The 24,707-nt window shown below is 34.7% G+C and overlaps 3 protein-coding genes across 5 annotated transcripts; 2 read left to right on the top strand and 1 right to left on the bottom strand.

The window, feature by feature from the left end:
* Positions 1 to 3,756: 3,756 nt before the first annotated feature.
* Positions 3,757 to 4,584, top strand: LOC140972557 (uncharacterized). The gene has a single exon (XM_073434966.1). The coding sequence runs from the start codon at positions 3,757 to 3,759 to the stop codon at positions 4,582 to 4,584; it is 828 nt and encodes a 275-aa protein (XP_073291067.1).
* A 2,068-nt stretch (positions 4,585 to 6,652) lies between these two features.
* On the bottom strand, positions 6,653 to 9,321 carry LOC140985647 (alpha carbonic anhydrase 1, chloroplastic-like). Its single transcript, XM_073453524.1, has 6 exons — positions 9,102 to 9,321; positions 8,279 to 8,499; positions 8,080 to 8,186; positions 7,760 to 7,862; positions 7,208 to 7,375; positions 6,653 to 6,940 (listed from the first exon to the last, which is right to left on the bottom strand). The coding sequence occupies exons 1-6, from the start codon at positions 9,175 to 9,177 to the stop codon at positions 6,821 to 6,823; spliced, it is 795 nt and encodes a 264-aa protein (XP_073309625.1). The 5' UTR covers positions 9,178 to 9,321; the 3' UTR covers positions 6,653 to 6,820.
* Positions 9,322 to 18,076: 8,755 nt separating this feature from the next.
* Positions 18,077 to 21,614, top strand: LOC140985626 (myb-related protein 2-like). Of its 3 annotated transcripts, none has more exons than XM_073453504.1 (7): positions 18,077 to 18,175; positions 18,253 to 18,467; positions 18,556 to 18,632; positions 18,902 to 18,959; positions 19,054 to 19,126; positions 19,224 to 19,293; positions 20,117 to 21,611. In XM_073453504.1, exons 2-7 carry the CDS (start codon positions 18,257 to 18,259, stop codon positions 20,858 to 20,860), a joined length of 1,233 nt encoding a protein of 410 aa, XP_073309605.1. In that variant the 5' UTR covers positions 18,077 to 18,175; positions 18,253 to 18,256; the 3' UTR covers positions 20,861 to 21,611. The 3 variants fall into 3 exon arrangements, with proteins under 3 accessions (XP_073309605.1, XP_073309612.1, XP_073309598.1); XM_073453511.1 differs by lacking the exon at positions 18,077 to 18,175 and having other exon boundaries at positions 18,221 to 18,467; positions 20,117 to 20,242; positions 20,330 to 21,614; XM_073453497.1 differs by lacking the exon at positions 18,077 to 18,175 and having other exon boundaries at positions 18,221 to 18,467; positions 20,117 to 21,612.
* Positions 21,615 to 24,707: the final 3,093 nt, after the last annotated feature.

The following is a 24,707-nucleotide window of genomic DNA, read 5'->3' as shown; positions in this document are numbered from 1 at the left end:
TGGTGGGCGTTTTTCGTCTTACATATAAAAAAGGGTATCCCAATCTTGAGAGTATTTTCTCTCCATTCGTGAGGTCGGGGTCGGTGAAGTCGAAATGATCTTGATATGCTCTTGTTCATAGTTGTGAAAAGCGCTCGCCTTGATCGCTTAAGCGCGAGGCGAGGCGACCTGGCTGCGCTTCCGATTGTCCCGAAGCGCAGCAGGTGGAGTTCGCTTGGGCTGAGAAGTTCTGAGCGATCCTATTGCGCTTCAGCCCAATTTTGTTTTTTAAATTTTTTCCAAGTCAAAATTTAGCCCAAGTCCAACTCCAAAGGTAAGCCCAGCCCATTTATATGAAAATCCCTATCGTTACGTTGTCTGCCTCTGCTGAAGTCCACTGTTGCATTTGTGCGTGAGTCTTCTCCGCCTCTGCCTTGTTGCCGCCGCTCCGTCGCCGCTTATCATGGCTTGAATACAAACCGGCACTTCTTCTTCAAGACCATCCATAAGATCCCATGTACTAATAATCTCTGCAGGCTCTCCGCGAGGCGGCCATTTTTGAATGATCTGCTTCTGCGATTCTTGCTTCTGGTGTTGACTTACAGCTTCAAGATTCAAGACACCGCAAGTGCTTGAAGTGAGAGACCCCAAATGTTTAATGTTTGATGTCATGTTCTTTTCTCTGAAGATTTTGTTCTAATCTTTCTCTATTTGTTTCGATGAAACAAAACCCATTAGATGATTTTTGGAAATATTGAGGTTTCGGGGATATTTTGAAAATTATACGTGTTTGAAGAAATTGGGACAGGATACATCCCCTTGCAATGGGGACCCTACGGTAGCACCCATCTTCTTGTCTTTAGCTCACCAAGAAAAAAATTTATTGTCTTTACTTATTAGTTAAACTTCCGACAATATTTTTATTTCTAAAAAAAACTCCAAAAAGTTTTGATTGCATTATTTATTTCATATTATATGAAATAGGTAAAATAAATATTTATATTTAATTTTTTAAGCACAATGTTGTTGACTCTGTGAATTAATTAAATCTTAAACAAGCTATTGCCTCTGAATGTCCCTTTTTCTATGTTATATGTTTGAATTTGGTTAATTCGTATTTCGGTCATTTAATATGTCAAATTTATACGATTAGTTTGGGTCCGTGTAAATAAAATTAGTTGGATTTAATTATAATTCATTCGATTTGGAAAAAAAAAAAAACGAAAGGCCAATTTGAGTCGAAAATACAAAGTCAAGAAGACCATCAAATGTATGCTTTTCCTGATTGGTGGTGAGTTTTCAAAGCATTCAACTTTGAACTATGCTCGAAAATGGTCACGCCTATTTATTTTGTATTATAAAAAATAACTCCAATAAATATTCCATGAATCAAGATTTAGTCTTTTTTTTTTAATATTCTTATATTTAAGAGGTGGGGAGACTCGAACGAGTAGCTTGTTTGTCTTTTTTTTATATTCCTATATTTAGGATATGAAGAAGCTCGAACTCGAGTCGTCACACGGAAAATCTCAGGTGAAGCTAGTGGAACTAAGCTCCGGTTTCAGATTTTATCTTTTCGATGCTCTTATGCACGATATTTATTTTTACTTTTTAAAAAAATCAATTTCACTGAAGACGATGTATTTTTAGAAGGTAAATGTTACACATTCTTTAAAAGCACAAATTGGAATATATAGATTAATCAAGAAACTCCTTAATTACTTTTTAAGACATTAATAAATAAACAAACAAATAATTTTATGTGCAGCACCGTATACGACAAAAGATTGTTATTAAAGTTTGAGAATCTAAATATACAAAATCTTGAAAAATCATTTTTTACATAAAATTTTGGATCTAAGTCCGATATTTTTTTTCATAAATTGTCTATGGATTATATATGATTGAAAAATAATAATGTTTACTATAATTATAATTTTTATTCACAAAATGTCTTGGAGTAATTATAGATTAAATAGTCGATAAAATAGATGAAGCATAAATATTTTCGATTAAATTTTAAATTAAGACTTTATTAACATGGGTATCTTAAATTAACATTTAAAATGAATTAACATTTAAAATGAAACATGCACTAATTAAGAATATATAACTAAATATTCCCAAGAATTTAATCTTTTATGTAAAACAAAATTATAATTGAATGATACTTAAATAAGTATATAACTTCCATATTTTCAATTACGGATAAATTATATATTAAAAAATGTCCATATATAATTACTTCAGTGAATGAGTGAAGGAAACAAATTTTGACTCAGTGGTATATATTATCGTACTAAAACAGCTTCATAAATAAGTTATTAATTGTTGTTTCAGGATACACAATTAGTGGTTCAATCATTAATTGCCCTTATTAATTATTTATTTATTTCGTTCAAATTACAAGGCTTGATTTAATTTGGACAACCACCCTACTCTACATTACGTGCATTGGTTCGATAAGATGTAGCATAATTTCATCGGAAAAAATAATTCCTGAACAATATAATGAGATATAATTGCGCAGATTATTCATATGAAATTCTCGTTGAGCTAATACATTCTTGTATAACATACTTGAGCATTTCAGTCTTTCTGTTAATACATAAATTGTGTCAATATCATGTGAAAATTCTTGTTGAGCTAAAACTCTATGTAACAGATTTGAAAATTTTATTCTTTCTATTATATTTTTTTGAGCATGGTGACTTCTGTCTCTATGAAAAAATTACGCCAAATACATATCAACATTTTTTTCTGTATTTTTCATTTTTTTTGGCATTCAATATAAGATTAAATAACGCAATTAAATCAAAAAATTTGTGCAAAACTTTGATTTGTAGTAGAGAAGAGAATTTAATTTTTAAACTAATTGGCTAAGATGTTGATCAACAACTTCGAATTCTCGAGAGAGATATTAGTTCAATATCTTAGCCAATTAATTCCAAAAAATATTATCTTCTATTACAAATCAAAGTTTATCACAAATTTTCGATTTAATTGTACCGATTAATAATATATTGAACGTGAAAAAACACTAAAAAAGCTAATGGTCATTTGACGTAATTTTCTGATAGAAACTTAAGTCTCCATGCTTAAAAAAATATAACAAATGAATTAAAATACTCAAATCCGTTACAAATAAGGTATTAGTTCAATGAGAATTCTCATAGAAGTATTGTAACAATTTGCATATTAATGACAGAGAGACTGAAATGCTCAAATCAGTTACACGTTGATATTAATTCAACGAAAATTTTATGGAGGTATTTGACACAATTATCTCAATATAATTATATTTCATTCTTCTTAAATATAAAAATCATATTTTCTTTTACATTCATCCCAAGTATATCATTAAATAAATTAATTAATATCTTTCTTTTTAAAAAAGTGTTATTTTTAATATATAAATCATATAATTAATCTGACCACTTTTGAAATCGAAAGAGAAAGGATTACAAATAAAAACAAATAAAATAGCACTCAAAGTCGATGAAATCTTTTGTCCCAAGAAAAAAAAAAGTACTTGAAATCTAAACTCCTACCAAATGCTACCTAATATATAATATTACTGTATATCTTTTTATTAAAATATTATTAAATGATATTCGTCTGGTATATATTTTATTTGATTACATCTATATATATTATTAACGAATAATCTGAAAAATAAATTAAATTATTAATTTGTATTATAAGTTAAATGAATCCATTAAATTCCCAGCATAACAGGGAAGCTTTGATCTCTCTTGAAAACAACTACTTCCATTAATGCCTCAAGTCCATATCGAAACCTTAGTTTCTGCTTGGGCCAACGATCGCAAAATCTCTTGCGAAACACTGGCGGACACCAGCGTGGAAGGTGAAGCTGCGGCTTACGCCGCAGATGTGACCCCGGACTTGCCACCGGGATCTTTTTGGCTGTCAAAGGACGCGGAATACGATTGGTTCGATCGCAATACGTTTTACGAGCGGAAAGAATCCACTAAAGGCTACGCGAAAAGCTCAAATCCGAACTCGAGTCCAAACCCAAGTTCTAACTCGACTTCTCAGAAATTATCTGCAAAGTTCATGTCTAGAGCGTCGATCCTCCGATTGCCAAAGGCCCAGAACGCCGCTTTTGTTGACACGAAAAGGAAGACGTGTAAACCGGTCAATATAAGGCTCTTTCCAAAACGGTTCGCGTCATCGGGGAAGTCCTCGGCGTCGGTTGCGGAGCCGGGTTCTCCGAAAGTTTCTTGCATGGGGAGAGTGAGATCTAAGCGTTGCCAGCGGAGGTTTGATTCATTGAAAAGGGGAGAAAAACCTGTGGAAAAGAAGAAAACCGGGTTCTACTCGAAAATCAGGAGCCTGTTCCGGTTCAGAAAGGGTAGTAAGAAACCGGAGCAGTCCGGGAGCATGAACGCAATGGAAGCTGTAGAGGAAGAGCCAGTAGCGGCGGCGGTTGAATCTCTACGGAAGAGTATGAGTGTGAAGGTGGGAGAAAGAGTTGGCGGTGAAATAGTGGCGGAGCCGCCTGGTCTAGGAGGTATGAAAAGGTTCTCGTCAGGGAGGCGGTCGGATACTGGACAGCTTAGTTTTCAATCCGGTGGCTCGTGATATACGATACGGTGCTTGACGGTGAAGGGGTATATCACAAGGTTCGTTGAACAACTGTTTTCTTACACGGCAGGTTAGAATCTTCGTAGACATTATATATATATATATATATGTCTGATCCATAATTTTTTTGAAGGAAATTTCTTTTGAATTTTATTTTGTATTGTAAAGAAAAAAAATTACATATTTATGTTTGAATATGATCAGGTCAATCGATATATTTTTTTCTTGATATTTCGGTTCCATTTATATGTATGAAACGTATCTTTTGAATAATTTGTCAACGTTTTCTTCGTATTAAAGGATATCAAACACGACTTCAATTTTGGGATAAAAATATATTAAACAAATGAGAAAAAGTGCAATATGTAAAATTAGTGCGACTTCTGAAACATTCAAGCATATGTCGAATTCTTAGTTTAAGCATTAATCTAAAATTATGTCTTCTTTGAGTAATAAAAAAAGTAATGCTACATATACAACCGTAATTGTACACAAGAAATTCAATACAGAAATTTTATTTATCAAATATCATTATACATTAGAATATAAAATCTCTTGATATAATTGTTGTAAACATGGTTGTACGATATATTGATAGTACATTTAGTATTATTAAAGAATTTTATTTTATATTCCACCAAATAAAATATTAATTTTTGGAATATAAAACATGCATGTGTTTTACGAAAATACCTGCGCCATATAATTTTTGGAGAAAACTCTTTGTTTAATTGATTTTAGTTAAAGGAGCATTTTGTTGACTTATAAGGATGTTGGCTTCACGTGATCATTTAATTTATTGAGGAAGTTAACTAAGCCTGCAGAGAGATTTTGAGTCCTTTATCTGTTTTTGTAATAACATACAAATTTTGTTCATAAGTTCTAGATATTATATCGGGTGTCTAAGTCCAAGTAATATAATTTCTACTTTTTCAACTCTTTTTTTTAAGGATATAACATTTTTCGTTTTACCAAAAATTATAACTAGTTGTAATGATACAACTCAAATCTTTTAAACCGTAAACAACTTAAACATCACGAGACATTTATTGAACTCAACAATATTCCTCGTAATAATTGTACTATTTGTGATTTTAATGAAAATAAAACATGTGACTTTGACTCTAATATCAATTTTAAAATCAAACAATTGCCGTTTTACTAAAAACTATAACTGGTGGTAACTATACAACTTAAATTTTTTAAGTCATACAACAATTCGAACCTACATTGTCACCGTTCTATTCAGCAAAAACAATTATTACACTCTAACAATTTTGAATCTCGCAGCGATACTGACGTGCAAATCGTTCGTCTGACTTGGGTATAGGGTTTTCATTAATCAAGAACGAAAGTTGGGGGCTCGAAGACGATCAGATACCGTCCTAGTCTCAACCATAAACGATGCCGACCAGGGATCGGCGGATGTTGCTTTTAGGACTCCGCCTGACGGCAACGTTAGGGAGCCCGGAGACGTCGGCGGGGGCCTCGGGAAGAGTTATCTTTTCTGTTTAACAGCCTGCCCACCCTAGAAATGGCTCAACCGGAGTTAGGGTCCAGCTGCTGGAAGAATCAACTTTACATCAGTGTCTAAAATGACATATTTTAGATTTTAAAATAATGCAACAAAATGTTCCAAGATTTTTAAATATTTTCGATTGGATAAAATTTGAAAATCCAATTCAATGGCAACACCAGGCTTTCTCCAGTTTTTAATAATATTTAGAGATGCTTAGCAGTAGTTGGAATGTCAACATCAAAAAGTAGCTGAGAAATCTAAATCGTCTGGCTCCAATTATTTAAGGAAAAAAATTATACTTTGTACAACAGCAGCAACTTAATTATATGCAATCAACTACGAGAAGAAACTTGTTACAACATGATCAATTATTAGCTAGCTACTAATAAAATATAAGAAACTAGTTGCTTTGCCTACCAAACACATCCCCATATTCTTTTTTTTTAATTATAACTCACGCGGGAAGGGAGGATAGAACTCGGGAAAACCGGCTATTCCGACAGCATTGAGACCACTGAACTACAAGCCCGATTTCAAACAAATCCCCATATTCAAACCAAGAAACTTGAAGAGAACTACTTTTAGAATGTATCATAACATTTAAATACCTTTTTACTTGGAAGACACATATGATCGCGTGCGTATACGTACACACATACATATATATAATTTTCAACCCGACGGTTGCGATTGGCATGAATCATAGTCTAATCTTCATCGCATTAGCTCCACGTGTCTTCCGTTGAGTGGCTGATAAGGCCGGGCATTGTTCTTGCATTGTATATCTAATGGTGCCTTGAGTGCTTGTACCTGATCTCTAGAAATTGATCTCACCTACATTCACACGTTACTTAACATGATGAATTTGAATATAGATAACCTTACGCTAAACAACACATGCTAGGATGGTGATATATAACGATGGTGGAGACTGGAGAGATTTCTATCTAGCTAAACTAAAACAATCAACAAGAGATTTCTTGCAGATTCTTATCATTTGGGTAAATAAGTTTGAAAACTATCATGATTGATGATAAAAGTTTAAAAGTAAGTTTCTAAAATGTGAAAATGTTTACACAAAAATTTTGAACTTTGATTCACCTTTGCAACGATGACATAGATAACATTTTCCGTGCAAGGAGGAGCACTGAAGGAGCCAATGTATTTGTAATACTTGCGAGGATTTTCCTTCAACGCAGCCGGGTGAAACGGGACCAGCTTAAGCTGTGCTGATTCGTCGTATGCCAATTCATTCAATTTCTTATGAATCTGCATGCAAGTTAAATTTAACTTCAGATAATTTATATACCTCCAAAATCGAGGGGTTATGTTATGTATATGTATGACAAATTCGATCCAGGCCTTCTGGTGCCTGATCAATGTTATAACTAAATGCATATATCCCTATTTTCACCTGCCCAAGAATGGGATCGGGATGCCCATATTTGAAAAGGTATCCGACTACTGCAACCCTTCCATCTTCGGAAACGTGCACCAAATGAAGCTCGGCCGCAAATCTGCGTTTTGTATATGTGATATAAATGAGGTCGCAAGATAAGAACACAAGATTTAAACGCATTCGAATGAGCTATCACTGATATAAAACAGCAATTTTGGAGGCAAGAANCTAAATGCATATATCCCTATTTTCACCTGCCCAAGAATGGGATCGGGATGTCCATATTTGAAAAGGTATCCGACTACTGCAACCCTTCCATCTTCGGAAACGTGCACCAAATGAAGCTCGGCCGCAAATCTGCGTTTTGTATATGTGATATAAATGAGGTCGCAAGATAAGAACACAAGATTTAAACGCATTCGAATGAGCTATCACTGATATAAAACAGCAATTTTGGAGGCAAGAATGAAAGCAAATGAAAATAACACAAGATCTAATCAGGATATAATTGGACTACGTGCTCATGCGAAATGTACCACTACTGAAAATCAAGCAAGATCAACATATATAATACCGCTTCCCATTAATCCTATGCTCAGAAGGAGAATGCCAATGCATCTGTTTTAAGGCATACTTCTTGTCATCTACGATCATCCACCCCGAATCCTCTGGGTACTCTACCTGCATCAACAATAATTCTAAATTTCCCCATTCAAAATATGAATCATAAATGAAGTGTAAAAATTAAAAACTAGTCAAATCAAGTTACCAACCACGACGGTGAATCTAACATCAGTCAGAGTACCATTTACGGGATTGTATGCTCTGAGCAATGGCTTCAAGTTCTTGTTCACAACTACTTGGTCTTCCACAATGTTGATTGGTGATTGGGATTTCCCAGTTGCACATAATGAGAATTTTGGATTCAGGCTCCCCCATTTCTCGGGGCCTGTGGCTCCAGAGTACGTGAACTGAAGGGGCTGGTCAGAAGCCTCTGATAATCAGAGAGAAATGAAGATTATTATTTAAAATATATCTTGAACCAATACTGATAATCTAGTCGAGTCGAGTCGAGCTCGAGTACTAGCATATTTAATCTTGACTTAATCAGCAAACAACTATAACTCAGATTTTCAACCTTGAGGAATAAATTGCAATCTGGTTGAGTGCGAACATGAATGACTCGAGTTCTTCCAGCCCTTTATCAAATCAACCAGTATATATTCATCGTGTAGTTTATGAAATAATCCACTATATATTTGTAATTTAACTACTAAAACATAAACATGAGCTGAACTCAAGAATATTCTATGATTCCAGTCACCTCTAATATCTTGAATTCGACTCAAGCTCCATCAAAATTGAATTTGAGTGCCAATCAAACTTTAACATAATACAAACTCTTGTGACAATTATTAATATGATTCGAGTTAACATTTATCTTATTTGTTGCGAATTATCTCGAAATACGACTAGAATATTAGCTCAAATAGCTCGAAAACTCCGTCGAAATGGAGGCCGACTGAGCCCCTTCCAAGCTGCTAATCAGGGGCGGGGAAGATCGAGAGAGAGAGAGAGAAAGAGATGAAAGTGTACGCAGAGTGTAAGTAGCAAATGAGTTGGCAATGAGCAGAGTGAGTGTAAGGCTGAACAAAGCCACACGAGCTGCCATTTAACTTCTTCCTCCTTCCCCGGGCAGAGCAAAGATAAGTGTACAACTTGTTATTGAATACTGTCCAATTTCACTTACTGAATAAGTTGTTTTATAACCTTGCTAAAGGTAAACAATAGCTTCCTACTCCATTCAACTCCCGCGTAGACACAATGATATAAGATATTGATTAATTCTTATTTGTATTTGGCTCAAGTTTTATAATAACTGAAAAAAAATGCAACCACCAAGTTAAGGTTTAAAAAATATAATATCGTTACTACCAAGTTTCATCCTGTTTCAAGGCTAGAAAAAAAATAATATTGCGACCAACAAGTTAGTACAGCTATATATAATTAGTAATTAGTTTTCTTAATTAGATAGTAATACCACGATTATTATGAAATTTTGGTCATGTATGAAGAAAAAAAGGTGAAGAAATAAGGTTTGAAATTAATTTAAATAAATCAAGCTATTTATTTTGTATAAGTTAGATAAAACTATTATAATTCTAAATTATAGAAACCAGTATATTTGAAATTTAAAAAATGTAAAATTTGTAGAAACCATCAAGTTTGCTGATCGTCATGGTTGAGCACATGAATTTTGTCGACAAGTATATGTATTTGAATACTTTACAGTTTCGTGCTTGCAAACAACTTGGTGATTGATTTTCAAAGGTGGGGTACTCTGCTGACCTTTATCTATCTATCTGTTTTTTTTTTTGGACGGATATCTATCTGTTTTCATTTGTATATAATAATTAATTTATTTATTTCAATATTTTAGTGATTGTAAGTAGTAACAATGAGTATCCATAATCTAAAGGCTGCAATCAACTAAACCCGGATACCCCAAATATGAAAATTAGAGAAAGAGACCTGTTAATTAACGATAATAAAATATAGTTTGATTAATTTTGAGATTAGCAATCAAACTAGACAGGTTATCAAGTAAAATTTTTTGTGGGGGTGGAATTGAATACGACTTCCACATTGATTCGATTTAGTCAAATGACAGGCCATGATTATGTCGACATTGTAAAAGATACTGTTAGATATTCGTCAACTATGCTTAGCACAAGAGTTGAAACAAGACATTTGTTCTGACTAAAATCATAATATAGGACAGTATACAGCAACATTCAGTTGGGATTAATACATGGTCCAAAGCGAGTCCTAGATATTGATTGAAGGAGGAAATTCGTTTACTTCTGGCACTCCGAGTCATTCATATTTTTAAACCTACAGTACTTTATGTTAGAAAAATTGCTAATTACAATAGCGTAGAAACGAACTTGCAGAGATAAAACAATAACCGAAAAAAATGTGGTGTTTACAGAATGACTATCGAGTAAAAGAAAGCAAAACCAAACCGAGGCCTGTAGCACGTACAATTTCCTTAAAACAGATTCGTCCCCTCCTATATGTGCTTCGAGGATCGTCTTGGATGTCTGTTTCCCAGGATACAACGGAACAACCAGCAGTGACTTAGCACGAGACACTACTACGGCGAACTGAAAACGTACCTTTACTTTATCACCGAGATTTAACGGAGGCCAAATGAAAAGTTAACAATATGTAATGCAAGAGAATACTTGAAAGAGAAAAGATTTTTTATGTATTTGAAATGAGGAAATGAACACCACTATTTATAAGCCCCAAAATGCACACCAAGAGTCATGCAAGATTAATTAACTCAATTAATCTTCTCATTAACTCAAGAATATGAAGAGTCAAAACTCTTCAATTAACTCAAGAATGTGGAGAGCCAAAAGACACTCCCACATTCATGAGACATAATTTTTATTCAATCTTTAAATTTACTTTAAATTTCCAACAATCCCCCACATGAATGAAAATTGATACAAATCTTGGTGACAAAGTTCTACAGTTGAATCCTGTATAGGATAGGTAGGTGTTACCCTTTGAACCTTCCCTTATGAAATATATTTGCTTTACTAGCTGACCAATAGACATGTTGTCCTTGAACTGTTCTGCCGTTTATGTAAATTAAGATATACTTAACACAAGACTCTCCCTGATACTATTCAATTCTCATGGTCGTGTTCGTTTTGGCCATGAACACACGCCTGGTTCTGCGAGAGGGTCTAGAATTGAGCCCTGCAATTTCTTCGAAGCGGCCCCACTTTTCTCTCACATAGGTGATTCTATATTGCTTCTCATCAGAATCATTAAAAGCCGTAAGCTTATCCTCAACATTCACTGTTTTATAATAGGAATGGACTAGGGATAACCCCCCCAGTGATTCTCCAAATTAGTGCAATTAGGTTGTCCCATTGAACCTAGTTCTTGGGATCTCCAGTCAGCGTAGGTTGGGTTTTCCTTCACACCAATTTATTCTATAGGCTTGAGCCTCATTCCCTTTGACGATTTCGCAACTAACTCTCTGTTTAACACTTTGGTCAGCGGATCCGCTATATTATCTTTTGACTTTACATGGTCAACAGAGATAACTCCAGTTGAGAGTAGTTGTCTAATGGTATTATGTCTACGACGTATATGCCTAGACTTACCATTATACATTTTATTTTGTGCCCTTCCAATTGCAGATTGGTTATCACAATGTATACATATCGCCGACACTGGTTTTTCCCATCTTGGAACATCTTCTAAGAAGTGACGTAGCCATTCAGCCTCTTCAGCATACTTGTCAAGAGCTATAAACTCAGATTCCATCGTGTATCTGGCTATTACAGTTTGTTTAGAAGATTTCCACGCAATTGCTGCACCTCTTAAAGTGAATACAAATCCACTTGTAGATTTTGAGTCTTTCATATCACATATCCAATTTGCATCACTGTATCCTTCAATAACAGCAGGATATCTGGTATAGTGTAGCCCATGATCCCGAGTGTATCTTAAGTATCTTAGCAATATGGTAATTGCTTTCCAGTGTTCAACACCTGGATTACTCGTGAATCTACTTAATTTTCCTACTGTATAGGCTATGTCTGGTCTTGTACAACTCATTAAGTACATCAGACTTCCAATGACTCGAGAGTATTCTAATTGAGACATACTCTCACCTCGATTCTTTGATAGATGCTGACTGGTATCTATCGGGGTTCTAGCCAATGCAGACTCATCATTATTGAATTTCTCAAGTATTTTGTCAACATAATGTGACTGGCTTAGGACTAGTCCTTCTGATGTTCTATGGATTTTAATTCCAAGGATTATATCGTCTAAGCCCAAATCTTTCATATCAAATCTTGAGTTTAATAACTTCTTGGTGGATTTGGTCATCTTATCATTACTACCAATGATAAGTATGTCATCTACGTAAAGACATAAAATGACATATCCAATTTCAGTGCTCTTTATGTATACACATTTGTCACATTCACTGAATTTAAATCCACTTTCTATCATGGCTTTATCAAAGTTTTCGTGCCATTGCTTTGGTGCTTGTTTTAAGCCATACAGAGACTTCACCAGTTCACAAACCTTATTTTCTTGCCCAGTCGCAGGAAATCCTTCAGGTTGTTCCATATAAATTTCCTCTTCTAAATCTCCATTTAGATAAGCTGTCTTTACGTCCATTTGGTGTACTTCAAGATTTCGCAAGGCGGCAATCGCAAGTATCACACGAATAGAGGTTATTCTCGATACAGGAGAATATGTGTCAAAGTAATCAAGCCCTTCACGTTGATGGTAACCTTTAATTACCAATCTGGCTTTATACTTATCTATGGTTCCATCTGATTTCATTTTCCTTTTGAAAACCCATTTACAGCTTAGTGGTTTGCTTCCCGGAGGAAGATTTACTAACTCACACGTATGGTTTTGTAAAATGGATTCCATTTCAGAATTGATAGCCTCTTTCCATAGAGGTCCTTCAGATGAACTCATTGCTTCCTTGAAGCTTTGAGGTTCACTTTCCATCATAAAAGTGATGAAATCAGGACCAAAGGATTCTCAGTCCTAGCTCTCTTACTACGTCTAGGTTCAATGTCTTGATCAAGCTCTTGTTCTTCATCAATTGTCTCATATAATATTTTGGATAAACCTGGCTCTTCCTTAGATTTATATGGAAACATGTGTTCAAAGAACGAAGCATTTTTTGATTCCATTATCGTATTCTTGTGAATATCAGGTATTTGAGATTCATGTACAAGAAAACAATATGCGCTACTGTTTTGAACATATCCAATGAAAATGCAATCAACAGTTTTTGGTCCTATCTTTACTTTCTTTGGAGTGGGTACTGCTACCTTGGCAAGACACCCCCACACTCGCAAGTATTGGTAGGAAGGACTTCTACCTTTCCATAACTCATATGGAATTTTATCTTGCTTCTTTCGGGGCACCTTATTTAAAAGATAATTTGCTGTTAGAACAGCTTCCCCCCACATGTTCTGTGGTAAACCAGAACTTAATAACAACACATTCATCATTTCTTTTAAGGTACGATTCTTTCCCTCTGCAATACCATTTTGCTGAGGAGAATAAGGTGCGGTTCTTTCGTGTTTGATAACGTGTTGAGCACAAAACTCAGCAAATGGTGATTCATATTCACCTCCACGATCACTTCTTAGCACCTTAATTTTCTTGCTAAGTTGGTTTTCAATTTCACTCTTATATTGGACAAATTTGTCAATAGCTTCATCCTTACTTTTGACGAGATACACATAACAAAATTTTGTGCTATCGTCAACAAAAGTAATGAAGTATTTATTTCCACAACGAGTTTGTACACCTTTTAAATCACATATATTACTGTGAATTAGATCAAGTGGTTCACTATTTCTTTTTGTTGGAAGTAGAAACTTTCTTCTTTTCGAGCTTTGGCCATGCTCGACAACATTTGCCTTGGCAGCAACTGGAGAAAACAATCGTCTTTTAGAACTCTTGTTGTCTTCCTCAATACGAAGTTGAACAACGAGTTCTTCAACATTCATCTCCTTTCATTTGTATTTCAAATAGATTTCGAAATCTTTCCAGGCCGGTGATAACTTCTCAACAATAGCAGCTATTTGGAAAGATTCGTTCAAAGTCATCCATTCGGCGTGAATCTCGTAAAGAATCACTTGGATTTCTTGAACCTGACTGATAACCATTTTGGAGTCAACCATCTTGTAGTCCAAGACTAACAATAAAATTTTTTTTTTTTGCCTCGACATCCTCGGTTTTGTATCTCCGATCCAGAGACTCCCACAATACCCGAGTCGTCTTCTTTTCGCTATACACATTTTATAGCTAATCAGTCAAACCATTCATTTTCTACACAAGAAATATGACTGGTGACATGCATCAATAGCACCAGCTCTCTTAACATCTCCATCAACCACAGCTGGTTTGGGAGTATCCTCGGTGAGAAACCTGGCTAGATTCAAAACAGTTAGATAGAAGAATATATTCTATTGTCACCTCATGAAATTTGAGCCGTCAAATTTCTTTCCGTGTATCAGCATGGCTGGAACATCGACAGCAACGACTTTCATAATCAGGGACTAACTTTTCGCACATTCGAATCAGTAGTCATATCATCAACAAATCGCATAATGAGTATAACAAAATCTGTTTTAAGTTTGTTAGAAAAATTGCTAACTACAATAGTGTAGAAACGAACTTGCAGAGATAAAGCAATAACCGAAACAAGTGTAGTGTTTACAGTATGACTATCGAGTAAAAGAAAGCAAAACTAAACCGAGACCTGTAGCATGTACAGTTTCCTTAAAACAGATTCGTCCCCTCCTATATGTGCTTCGAGGATCGTCTTGGATGTCTGTTTCCCAGGATACAACGGAACAACCAGCAGTAACTTAGAACGAGACACTACTACGGCGAACTGAAAACGTACCTTTACTTTATCACCGAGATTTAACGGAGGCCAAATGAAAAGCTAACAATATGTAATGCAAGAGAATACTTGAAAGAGAAAAGATTTTTCATGTGTTTGAAATGAGGAAATGAACCCACTATTTATAAGCTCCAAAATACACACCAAGAGTCATGTAAGATTAATTAACTCAATTAATCTTCCCATTAATTCAAGAATATGAAGAGTCAAAACTCTTCAATTAACTCAAGAATGTGGAGAGCCAAAAGACACTCCCACATTCATGAGACATAATTTTTATTCAATCTTTAAATTTATTTTAAATTTCCAACACTTTAAAGTCAACATCAAAGCAAAGAAATAACATCAAGGAAATGCATAATTTCGTGCTCCCCGAGTAAGTACTATTTCATAAACAAAGTACAAAACTAGGATCGCTTTCCCGAATATGCTCATTCTTTTAGAATTCAACACATCAGACTCAAAGCCCTCCCAACTTGCTTATACTTTTCAAAGACCAATGAAATCTGGCTAAATGGTGTCCTGTCGTACGTAGAAGGATTACAGAGAACAAAAGGTAACAAGTGAAAATAGCAAAAATCTTTACAAAGAACAGCACTAACTCGGACGAATAACTAATTATGCCTAGTGAGATGCAAAATTAAACTTTGTTAAGCAAAAGAATAAAGAATGGAAGGGGAAAGTGGGAACCCATGTTCGGTGGCCTTAGTAGGGAAGAATAAGCAAAATTCTTAACTTGAGAATACGTCCCCTCAGCTTTATTTTGAGCTAATATTCTTAAGTTCCATTCCAGAGAATCCAACTTTCCTTTGCAGTTTTTTGATGTGCGAATAGTATTCCGTGGTCATTTCTATGTTTATATGATTTAGTTAAAAATCTTATATGTAAACCGGTTTACACGAGTCTAGCTGATATATACATTCATTAGATGTAGTTTATTTCTCAAGAAATATGAAATCAAACGCAAGGGTAACAATATAAGAAAAGTTTAAGTACAAGAAAGAACAATAATCCAAGTTCTCTCGTCTAAAGTGCAGAGTATTATGCATACATGTTAAATATAGGCAGGAACAGCTTTAGAATGTAACGTTAAAAACAAAGCACAACAGCTTTAGAATGTCATGGTAAAAGCCAAGTGTGCCTCTCATACCTTACAATCTCAGAGGACAACAGTTCTGGTTGTGTTGCAACATCAAGGAAAAGGAACTGTTTGTACTTTCTCATGTATGATAATTACTTCAATGGTTGTTTTGTGGAAATGAAGTAAATAAGTGGTATAAACACAAGATAGTTCTTCTTACAAAACTATAAATGCAATACCAGCTGATTAAATCCGTCTTGGTCTTTCAATGTAGCTTTTAGAGAATCACATAATTTGCTGTCTTTACTATCCTACTCCAGCCAGGCTGTGGACCGAGCAACGCACCTGCATCATTGAAAAGATAGAAATATTGATTGCTTTGAATCATATAAATGAAGATTTAATCATGAAGACCTGAAGTCTTTAACTTCTTAAATGTCAAACTTCACAATCACTGGACACATATATCAAGCCATAAGTGGCTCATTTGCCAACTTATTGTTTTATTCGTAGAGACTGGCCTCTTATCTTTCTACCACATGCTTAATCGATATATATTTTTTCAGGCATAATGTCAATGAATTATATATCTCCATTTTAACGAAGCAGAACTTTCGAACGTGCAGAATACTGTGTCGACCACTGAGGCATCAATTTCAGATTTTATTTATCCTTTCAAGCTATTCTTAACGCAGTCTTAGAGCAAGGCACAAAATAATTGAGTATTGTTTTTTTGGAGGATTACGGATAAAAGCATTCAGAAGCATATCTTTAACGCATAAATTTTATGTATGCCGTAAGTTTTGCCCCTACAAAGATGCCATATTGCAATATGTTTTGAATACACTCATATAACAAGAAATCCACTACCACAAAAAGGTTGAGCACACAATCTGTACATCAATAAAGATTTTAAGTCATGTCTGAATATCTGCAAATCCAATTAAAATTCAGTCGAATCACTAGTCAATGGGAAAATAAGAATAACCTGTCCATGACTAGCCATGTTTTCATCTACGCAAGTAAAGAAAGAAGAATGATCTCTTTATCTCATTTGGTCCCAATGTTTGTCTGATCCATATGAAATTCGAAGATGGAAAAGGCACAAGCAGTCGCATAATATTCATCGTAACGAGACAGCACATAAAGAAATGCATGCAGAACGTAGCAGAAGTATTCTTCTCGATGATAAATTCCTTAACTAACAAAAATAATCTCTTACTTGTATTCAAAATAGTCATCAATTTGAGAGAAGGTGAGCAGTGAGTGGATCAAGAACTTGTGGTAAGATGACACGGTGTTGGAATTTGAAGTCTATGCATTCCAGTTAGCTGAATAGTTTCTTACTCAATTCCAGCCAATAACCAATCTCAAAGTGCATCCATATAATTGCAGCCTCAACTTTACACTGCCCATTAATTAAAAAATTAAAAAGGATAGGATGTGAAGATAAAAATTGCATTTGTTACTCAATGTGGCCTTCAAGTAATCACAAGCAACCAAAGTTTCACCAGCTGTTTACCCTTTGACGTGTACGTATCCAATGTTAAATAGACGCCTCACCCTTCAGTCAGTAGAATCACCCTTTCCAAAAAAAGGCACTTTGAAGGATTGAACACAATATACGTAGTGAGTTCTTCCATCCACATCAGAGGAGAAAATTTCATATTTCATTCTGCGAATGAGGTTCTTAAATTATGCCATATAATAACTATGTGTGCTTTGTAAAGAAAAACTGAGGTGGATCTATTCTTGTACCTATTTTAAGGTGTTAAGTTTTTCAAAAAGCATAATGAAGACGAATTTAAATGGGTAGTGCCGCTGTCTGAAATTGGAAAGGAATGTTGCAAGTGAGGACCCACAGATGTGTGAAGATGGAATGCAAACATATCTTTTCAAGTCACTGTTATTATTGGACCTGATGTTCTGTTGGTCCTGTCCTAGATTCTATGCCTCTCTTGTAATTTACTCCATACACCATCTCTCTATTTATAAGGAAGAGCAAAACTCAACCTTAGAAAGTGAAAAATGTTGAAGGAAGGAAGTTACATACAAGGAAAGTAACAGAGCAGGTGAAAGTGCGCAATTATACGCAGACTCAAGCATTTTCAGGTAGACATTTCTTTGTCCAAATGACTTTCTTGCCCTTACGTGAAGCTAACAATGGCAAATTATTATATTGAATCCAGCAACATGTATCATCACCTCCACCACCAGGGAAACATCATTCATCCATCCTCCAGGAAGTCCATTCCTCCTGAAAGGCCCTTGCTTGTTCAAGGTGCAAATGGCACAGAAGATTCCGGACTTGTACACTCCACTGATGCTAAGCCAAGACTTAAATGGACTCCTGACCTCCATGAGCGATTCATAGAAGCAGTAAATCAATTGGGAGGAGCAGAAAGTAAGCATAAATAATGTTGCAAGCTCTGTAGTACCATACGATATGCTTCTGCATTCAGCAAACTGATATACTCCCCCCTCTCTTGCAGAAGCTACTCCGAAGTCAGTTTTGAAGGTCATGGGAATTCAAGGCCTAACCTTATACCACTTGAAGAGTCATCTTCAGGTAGAATTTTTAATGTCTTGTTAACATGCAGAACAGAAATTGTACGGTCAATTAAATGATAAATTACACCACATTAAATCCTGTGAAAACTTGATGTTTGGATTTGACCCATCTAAGAAGCATATGCTTTCTTCAATAATAGATGCATGATATTTGAAAGAAATCCTCAACTACAAAGACTCAAATTATTCTTCATTTTTGTTGCATGTTTATCTAATGTGTATGCATAGGCATAGATCTGTGGAATTCATGATTTTTCTTTATTGCAGAAATACAGACTTGGTAAAAACCTTCATGGACAAGTCAATGGTGGGAGTAATAAAGCAGGTAATGTGTCACAAAACAACCAGAAATATTGTTTTAAAACGTATATCTATCACAAGGAGTTATATAAATCTCTTATCGGGGTGACTGATTGCAGCAACTGGACAAAGAATACCAGAGGCAAATAGAATGCAGATGACCGACCGTAATATGGCAACCCAAACAACTAAGTAGCAACTGAAAAACCTTAGCTCATGTTTAATTGCCATTCTATAAATATCAAACTAATAATGTAACTCTGTTGTGATTGTGGCATCATATGTGCAGTGATATACATTTAGGTGAAGCGGTACAAATGCAAATCGAAGTGCAACGAAGGCTAAATGATCAGCTCGAGGTAAACGATACCGGAGACTTTCAGTTTTTTAGTGATACACAGATATAAATTATTCTGCATTTCTGCTAAAAAAAAATAAGGTGAATGCTACCCAAACTCTCTACCAATAGACAATATGCATTCTTTCACCACCAAAAACCACCTGAAAGGATAACAACTTTTGTGAAGAGATGTATCACGATACTGTTAGAATTTTTCTCTAAAATCATGTTTCTGCACGTATATAAACATGATAAACAAATATGCGGAAGCTAAATCGAGCGTTACCTCCGGCCATCGAATCATCTTTAATATTATGATTTTCCTCCGATTGAAGCCTTATAAACACTCCAATCTCTCTATAGATGGTGTATTATTCTATATGAGATTGTATGTTTAGGGACCTCAAACGCTTGTATATATAGGCGTCCCATACCATCAATGAGTTAATGTGGGAGCACGAGATTCAAAAAAAAAATTGTTTACGCATCTCAATTTTTCTAAAGTTGATGTGCGTACGCAAAATTTTGTCAAAAATTGTGTGCAATAGCCGTCGCCATTGTTGACACACGTTTTTAATTTTCCTTTTGAATTTTTCATTCTTATATGTGTCATAATTTATTACAGATACATCCATTTCCACAAAGAAAATATCCTCACTAACATGTTTAAGATATGACTTTTATATCTTCTGCACTGCAAATATTCAAGTAAAATTTATCAGAGTTTCTTCAAGTTTCCAACAACAAATTTGAAGATACAAATGGTTGCAGCTTGCAAAACATTCAAAAGATTGGAAAAGCATTATGCTCCAGTAATAACAAGGTTTCCTATATTTCCATAGGTACAACGCCATTTACAGCTCCGTATAGAGGCTCAGAGTAAATATTTACAGGCAGTGCTAGAGAAGGCACAGGAAACCCTCGGAAGACAAAACATGGGGGGAGTAGTTGGTCTAGATGTTGCCAAGGTTCAGTTATCTGGTTTGGTCTCATCCACCCAATGCCTGAATTCTAATTTTTCAGGAATAAAAGAACTTGCTGATATGTGCCTGCAGCAAACACAAACAACTCAGCCAACAGATTTAACAAACGGCGGACTATCCACATGTGTGGGTTCTACGAGGGACCAAGAACAGTACAGAGATCTAAAGGGCTTAAAACCTATAAATGTTAGAGCACCTACAGACCCAAAGGAGATTGACAGCAAATCATGGCTTCCGCAAACAAAACTTAAAAGGCACGAGGATCCAAAAGAGAGCAGAAAGTCTTTTTCCGTGGAGAACGACAATTTGGAAATGACATTTGATAGAGAAACCAACCCCATTAATTTATCAATGAGAATTGGGCTTCAAGAAGGTCAATGGAACAGTGCTGGAAATTTTTCATTTGAAATGTTGAAAGAAGCAGATGCCTATGCTAAACGTTTTAATCAGAATACTGATGGATTCAAAGTAGAGAAGCAAAAGACATCGACACAGTTGGAGATGCCTGCCCTCACAACAAAATTGGACCAGAACTCAAATGATGAAAATATCATTGCTTCAAGTCGCAAGCGGTGGGATTTAAATGGCTTCAGCTGGAGCTGAGAGGCAATGTTGGTTAGAGGATACTTCTCAAGATTTATCATGAAATAGGTTCAAAGTTAGTCCAAGTTTTGGCTTGTTCATTAGGGAACAGGAGGTAAGCATTCAGATAACAAAAGTTCAAGTATATTTCTACTATTGTAACCATGATGAGATTTATGCATGCACAAATATCCAACTCAAATATTAGCAGCACTTGAAGTTTGTAGAAAATCTACAGTAGAGAATACAGTTCAATTGAAAGAATAGAGAACTCGTGGTTGAAGTGACGACCCTGACGTCAGGGAGCAATATCTCAAACATGCTCCTTCACGAAGCTGAACTACCGAGCGTATTAATTCGGTACGCGGATTCAAATGATAATTTAGTTCAATCAGAGAATCATGTTAAATCTTCACTAGTTCGCCTGGCTGGCTGAGCATTGTGATTCAGTATAAAAGGAAATTTCTATAGCTAATGAAGAAAATAATTCAATTGGCATTGTAATTTGTACAATGGACCATTTTGCAGAGCGCAATATTCGTGCCGGAACATCGATCATGGTTCCATCACAGAACAAAAGTGAAGATCTCGAAACTTAAAAAAGTGGCAGTTCTTTTTAAAAAAGCAGCGGCAACCGTTGGAAAAAAGAGATGAACACAAATTAATTTGCCGCTTCAGAAAATGGGATACTTGAATCGTCAGGATCTCCGCAAAACATTCAATTCACCTCGCAGTAAACGCATAAAAATAAAACTAACATCAAAATACCTTAAATATTATCACTGACCTATCGAATACAGAATTTCGAACGCTTGGATCACATGTTTGCAGCAATGCAAATTTGGATTTTACCATTCTTGTTTGAAGCAGTGCAAATTTGAATTTCGGACTCCATTCTTGTTTGAAGCAATGCAAATTTGGATTTTACCCGGAAACTGTCAATTTTGGCGGGTTGCGTTATCAGTAAAGTCCGTTGGGCCAACATATACCAAAACAGACTTTAGCGGGCTAGAATATTTAACATAGTATTTAGTAAAAAAAAAAAAAAATTTATTCCCACAATATATGAATTTAATTTATATTTAATATAAGATTAAAATTCACTTCAAATTTAATGATTAAACTACATTACAAAGAATTTTTTAAACTCTCTCCAAGGGAATTACTTCACTTAACGGTGGATTACTTTGTAACGTGGTTTGATGTTCAAGTTAAGCCTTCCTAATAAGACAATAATTTTACCAAAAAAAATAATCCTACTAGATTTTCCATTACAATAACAATTGATTATCGTGTGCTGTATTTTTATAACAACTAGCTACTATGCACCTTATAACAACTAGCTACTATGCACGCACGGTGCGTGTGTACATTTTTTTTTATAATTATCGAGAGACTTATGTGAAATTTGAAAAATTATCGAGGGACTAAAGTGCTATTTAAATTGTTGTAATTAAAAAAAAATAAAAACAAAAATATTCGTTGAAATTAAGAAAAGTAAAAAATGTAATATTGATATTACATAAAAGCAAAATTAGAAGAGCCAAAAACAGACCAAGACACAGTTTTTGTCTCTATTATAGATATTCTTAATAATAGTAATAGATGATTTAGGGAACAGAGAACAGGGGTTAGTCATTGATGAAATTTTTTTCCCACAATTTTTTCCCGATTCTACTGTACAAGTTGAACCGACAAATTTGTTTAAATTCACGAAACTATTTGGTTCGTTGCTAACAGTTTTCTAGACGAAAATCTAATCATTATCTGGTATTTGTACAAATATTAGAGTTTGATATTTGCCTCATTTCGTCAATGGCTGTTCTTCACAAATTTTCTATGCACACATCAAACTTTCTACAACATTATTTTAAAAAAGGATCAAACAACGGAGTCATGGTGGCCAGCGGGCGGGCCGCCCATGTCAGGAGGCGGTGGCCCCTAATTGTTGGTCTAAAAGCGCAAACGCTGTCCCAATCTAGAACACACAAAGTTAAAAGAAAATTACTCACTTTCTTTGAGCGTGGGGTGGCAAAAGTTGATGGTGACCAAGGATTACGGTATTGGTGCGAAAGATTAACTTTTTCTCGTCCCCCTCTCATCTTTTGTTTAACTTCCATTTTAAAATAATTATATTATTCATATATCAATTTATTATTAATCAGATCTCGCTTTTGAAGCTCGGATCTGACCTTTGGATCTAGAAACAAAAACAAGAACATTAGAAAGAGACCGTGAGATTGTTCCGACGTAGCCTCTCTGAGGCTAATTAAATAATGAAAGTATGTTGTATATTCAGAATGAGTGAATATATGAATGAATAAATAATTACCAGAACCTGATATTTATATAAGAAAAATTATTATGTGAGTAGAGTTTTTTGACGACTAAAATTCTAATATTAGTAAAATTCTAAATTTGTTGGAATTTTGGATTCTCGAAATTTTATATAAGGTTAGATTAAATCTTCATTACCCTTATATTTGTTGATGATATGTTGATATATATGACTAAGAGCTCCTTTGAGGCATGAGCTCATTGCTGTATAGTGAGCATGCTCGAGTTTTTGACGAGAGCTCGGCTCGGAGGTCGGCCTAGACTTTCTCAATTGTTGTGGTGATATGTACTAGGAGGTCGACAACGACTTGTTGATCGATGAGATTATGGAAATATATGAGGTCGGCTGGGTTGAACTCTCGGATGACCTCCCAACGGATCTAGGTAAATGGAGCTCAAGATGGGTCTCTAGGTAACCAGATGAATGCAGGTGAATAGGTGACCTCCTAATGAACTCTTGTCGTTAAAATGACTTTTCGGGACTACCTGACCATTGAACATGAATTCTCTCAAACTGTCGAGAGTTGGCCGACTTATCTCCTGAGATATCATTATAATTACATCACACACTAACTAAACAATATCTTATTTTCTGAAAACATTACTTTTAGGTGAAGAAAAAGGATACTATATGTATTCAAATTCCTTTCACATCTATTCCTCATCATAACTTCGGACTTCTACCATATAGTTAGCACTCCAAGTTGGTAATCATGACTTAAAGAACTGAAATTCTTCATATTTTTACATTATTCTAAAAATTAATTTTTGTTAGTAACATGATTTGGTAATTTCTTTCCTTTTTTGTTTTAGCAAAGTGGTGCCCCTTGATATTTGAAATTTTCCTCTTGAAAACAAGTGATCCTCATCCTCATCATTCTTAAGATATTTTTTTAGTCCATTTTGCAAAGTGATCTTCAAAAAGTATCAATCCCCATTGCATTTTCTAATTTATTTAGTTATATATTAGTATCTTCAATAACAAATATATTAGTAAATAAGCCAGAGTAAATTTTATTTATTATTGAATTTATTAAAAAAATAATTGTTTTATCCAATGTATATTCTAATTTATTATATGTAAGAAATGTATCCTCATATGTTGCTACACGCATCGCTTCAATGGATGTATTATAATTGCCACCACCTTGACTTGACATGTGCTCAGTGCTTTGACTCGTTCCATTTCTTGGGAAATGGAACATATCGTATTATGCGAGTCTAAAAATATTAAACAAAAACTTCTTGTGATAAAAGTGAATTTAAGATTTAATTTATAGTTTAAATTATAATTAAGACAAAAGATTTACATGTAACTCTATATAGCAGCAACTACTTCTTGCTTAAATTTTAAACTTTATGGTAGGATAAGATTTTTTCGCTTTAATAATTTATCATGACCTCGAAAATAATTACTCTAACGATTTCGAATACAAAAACATACATATGATTTATACACATACAAGGGAGAATATTAGGAATCCTTATATCAAGCATACGCGTTGATAACATCAGTAACCACTAATATATA

The sequence above is a fragment of the Primulina huaijiensis genome, chromosome 1 (genome assembly GCF_012295235.1).
Source record: "Primulina huaijiensis isolate GDHJ02 chromosome 1, ASM1229523v2, whole genome shotgun sequence".
Lineage (NCBI taxonomy): Eukaryota > Viridiplantae > Streptophyta > Magnoliopsida > Lamiales > Gesneriaceae > Primulina > Primulina huaijiensis.
The sequence above is the reverse complement of the archived record's forward strand: the minus strand, read 5'-3'. Positions and strand labels throughout refer to the sequence as shown.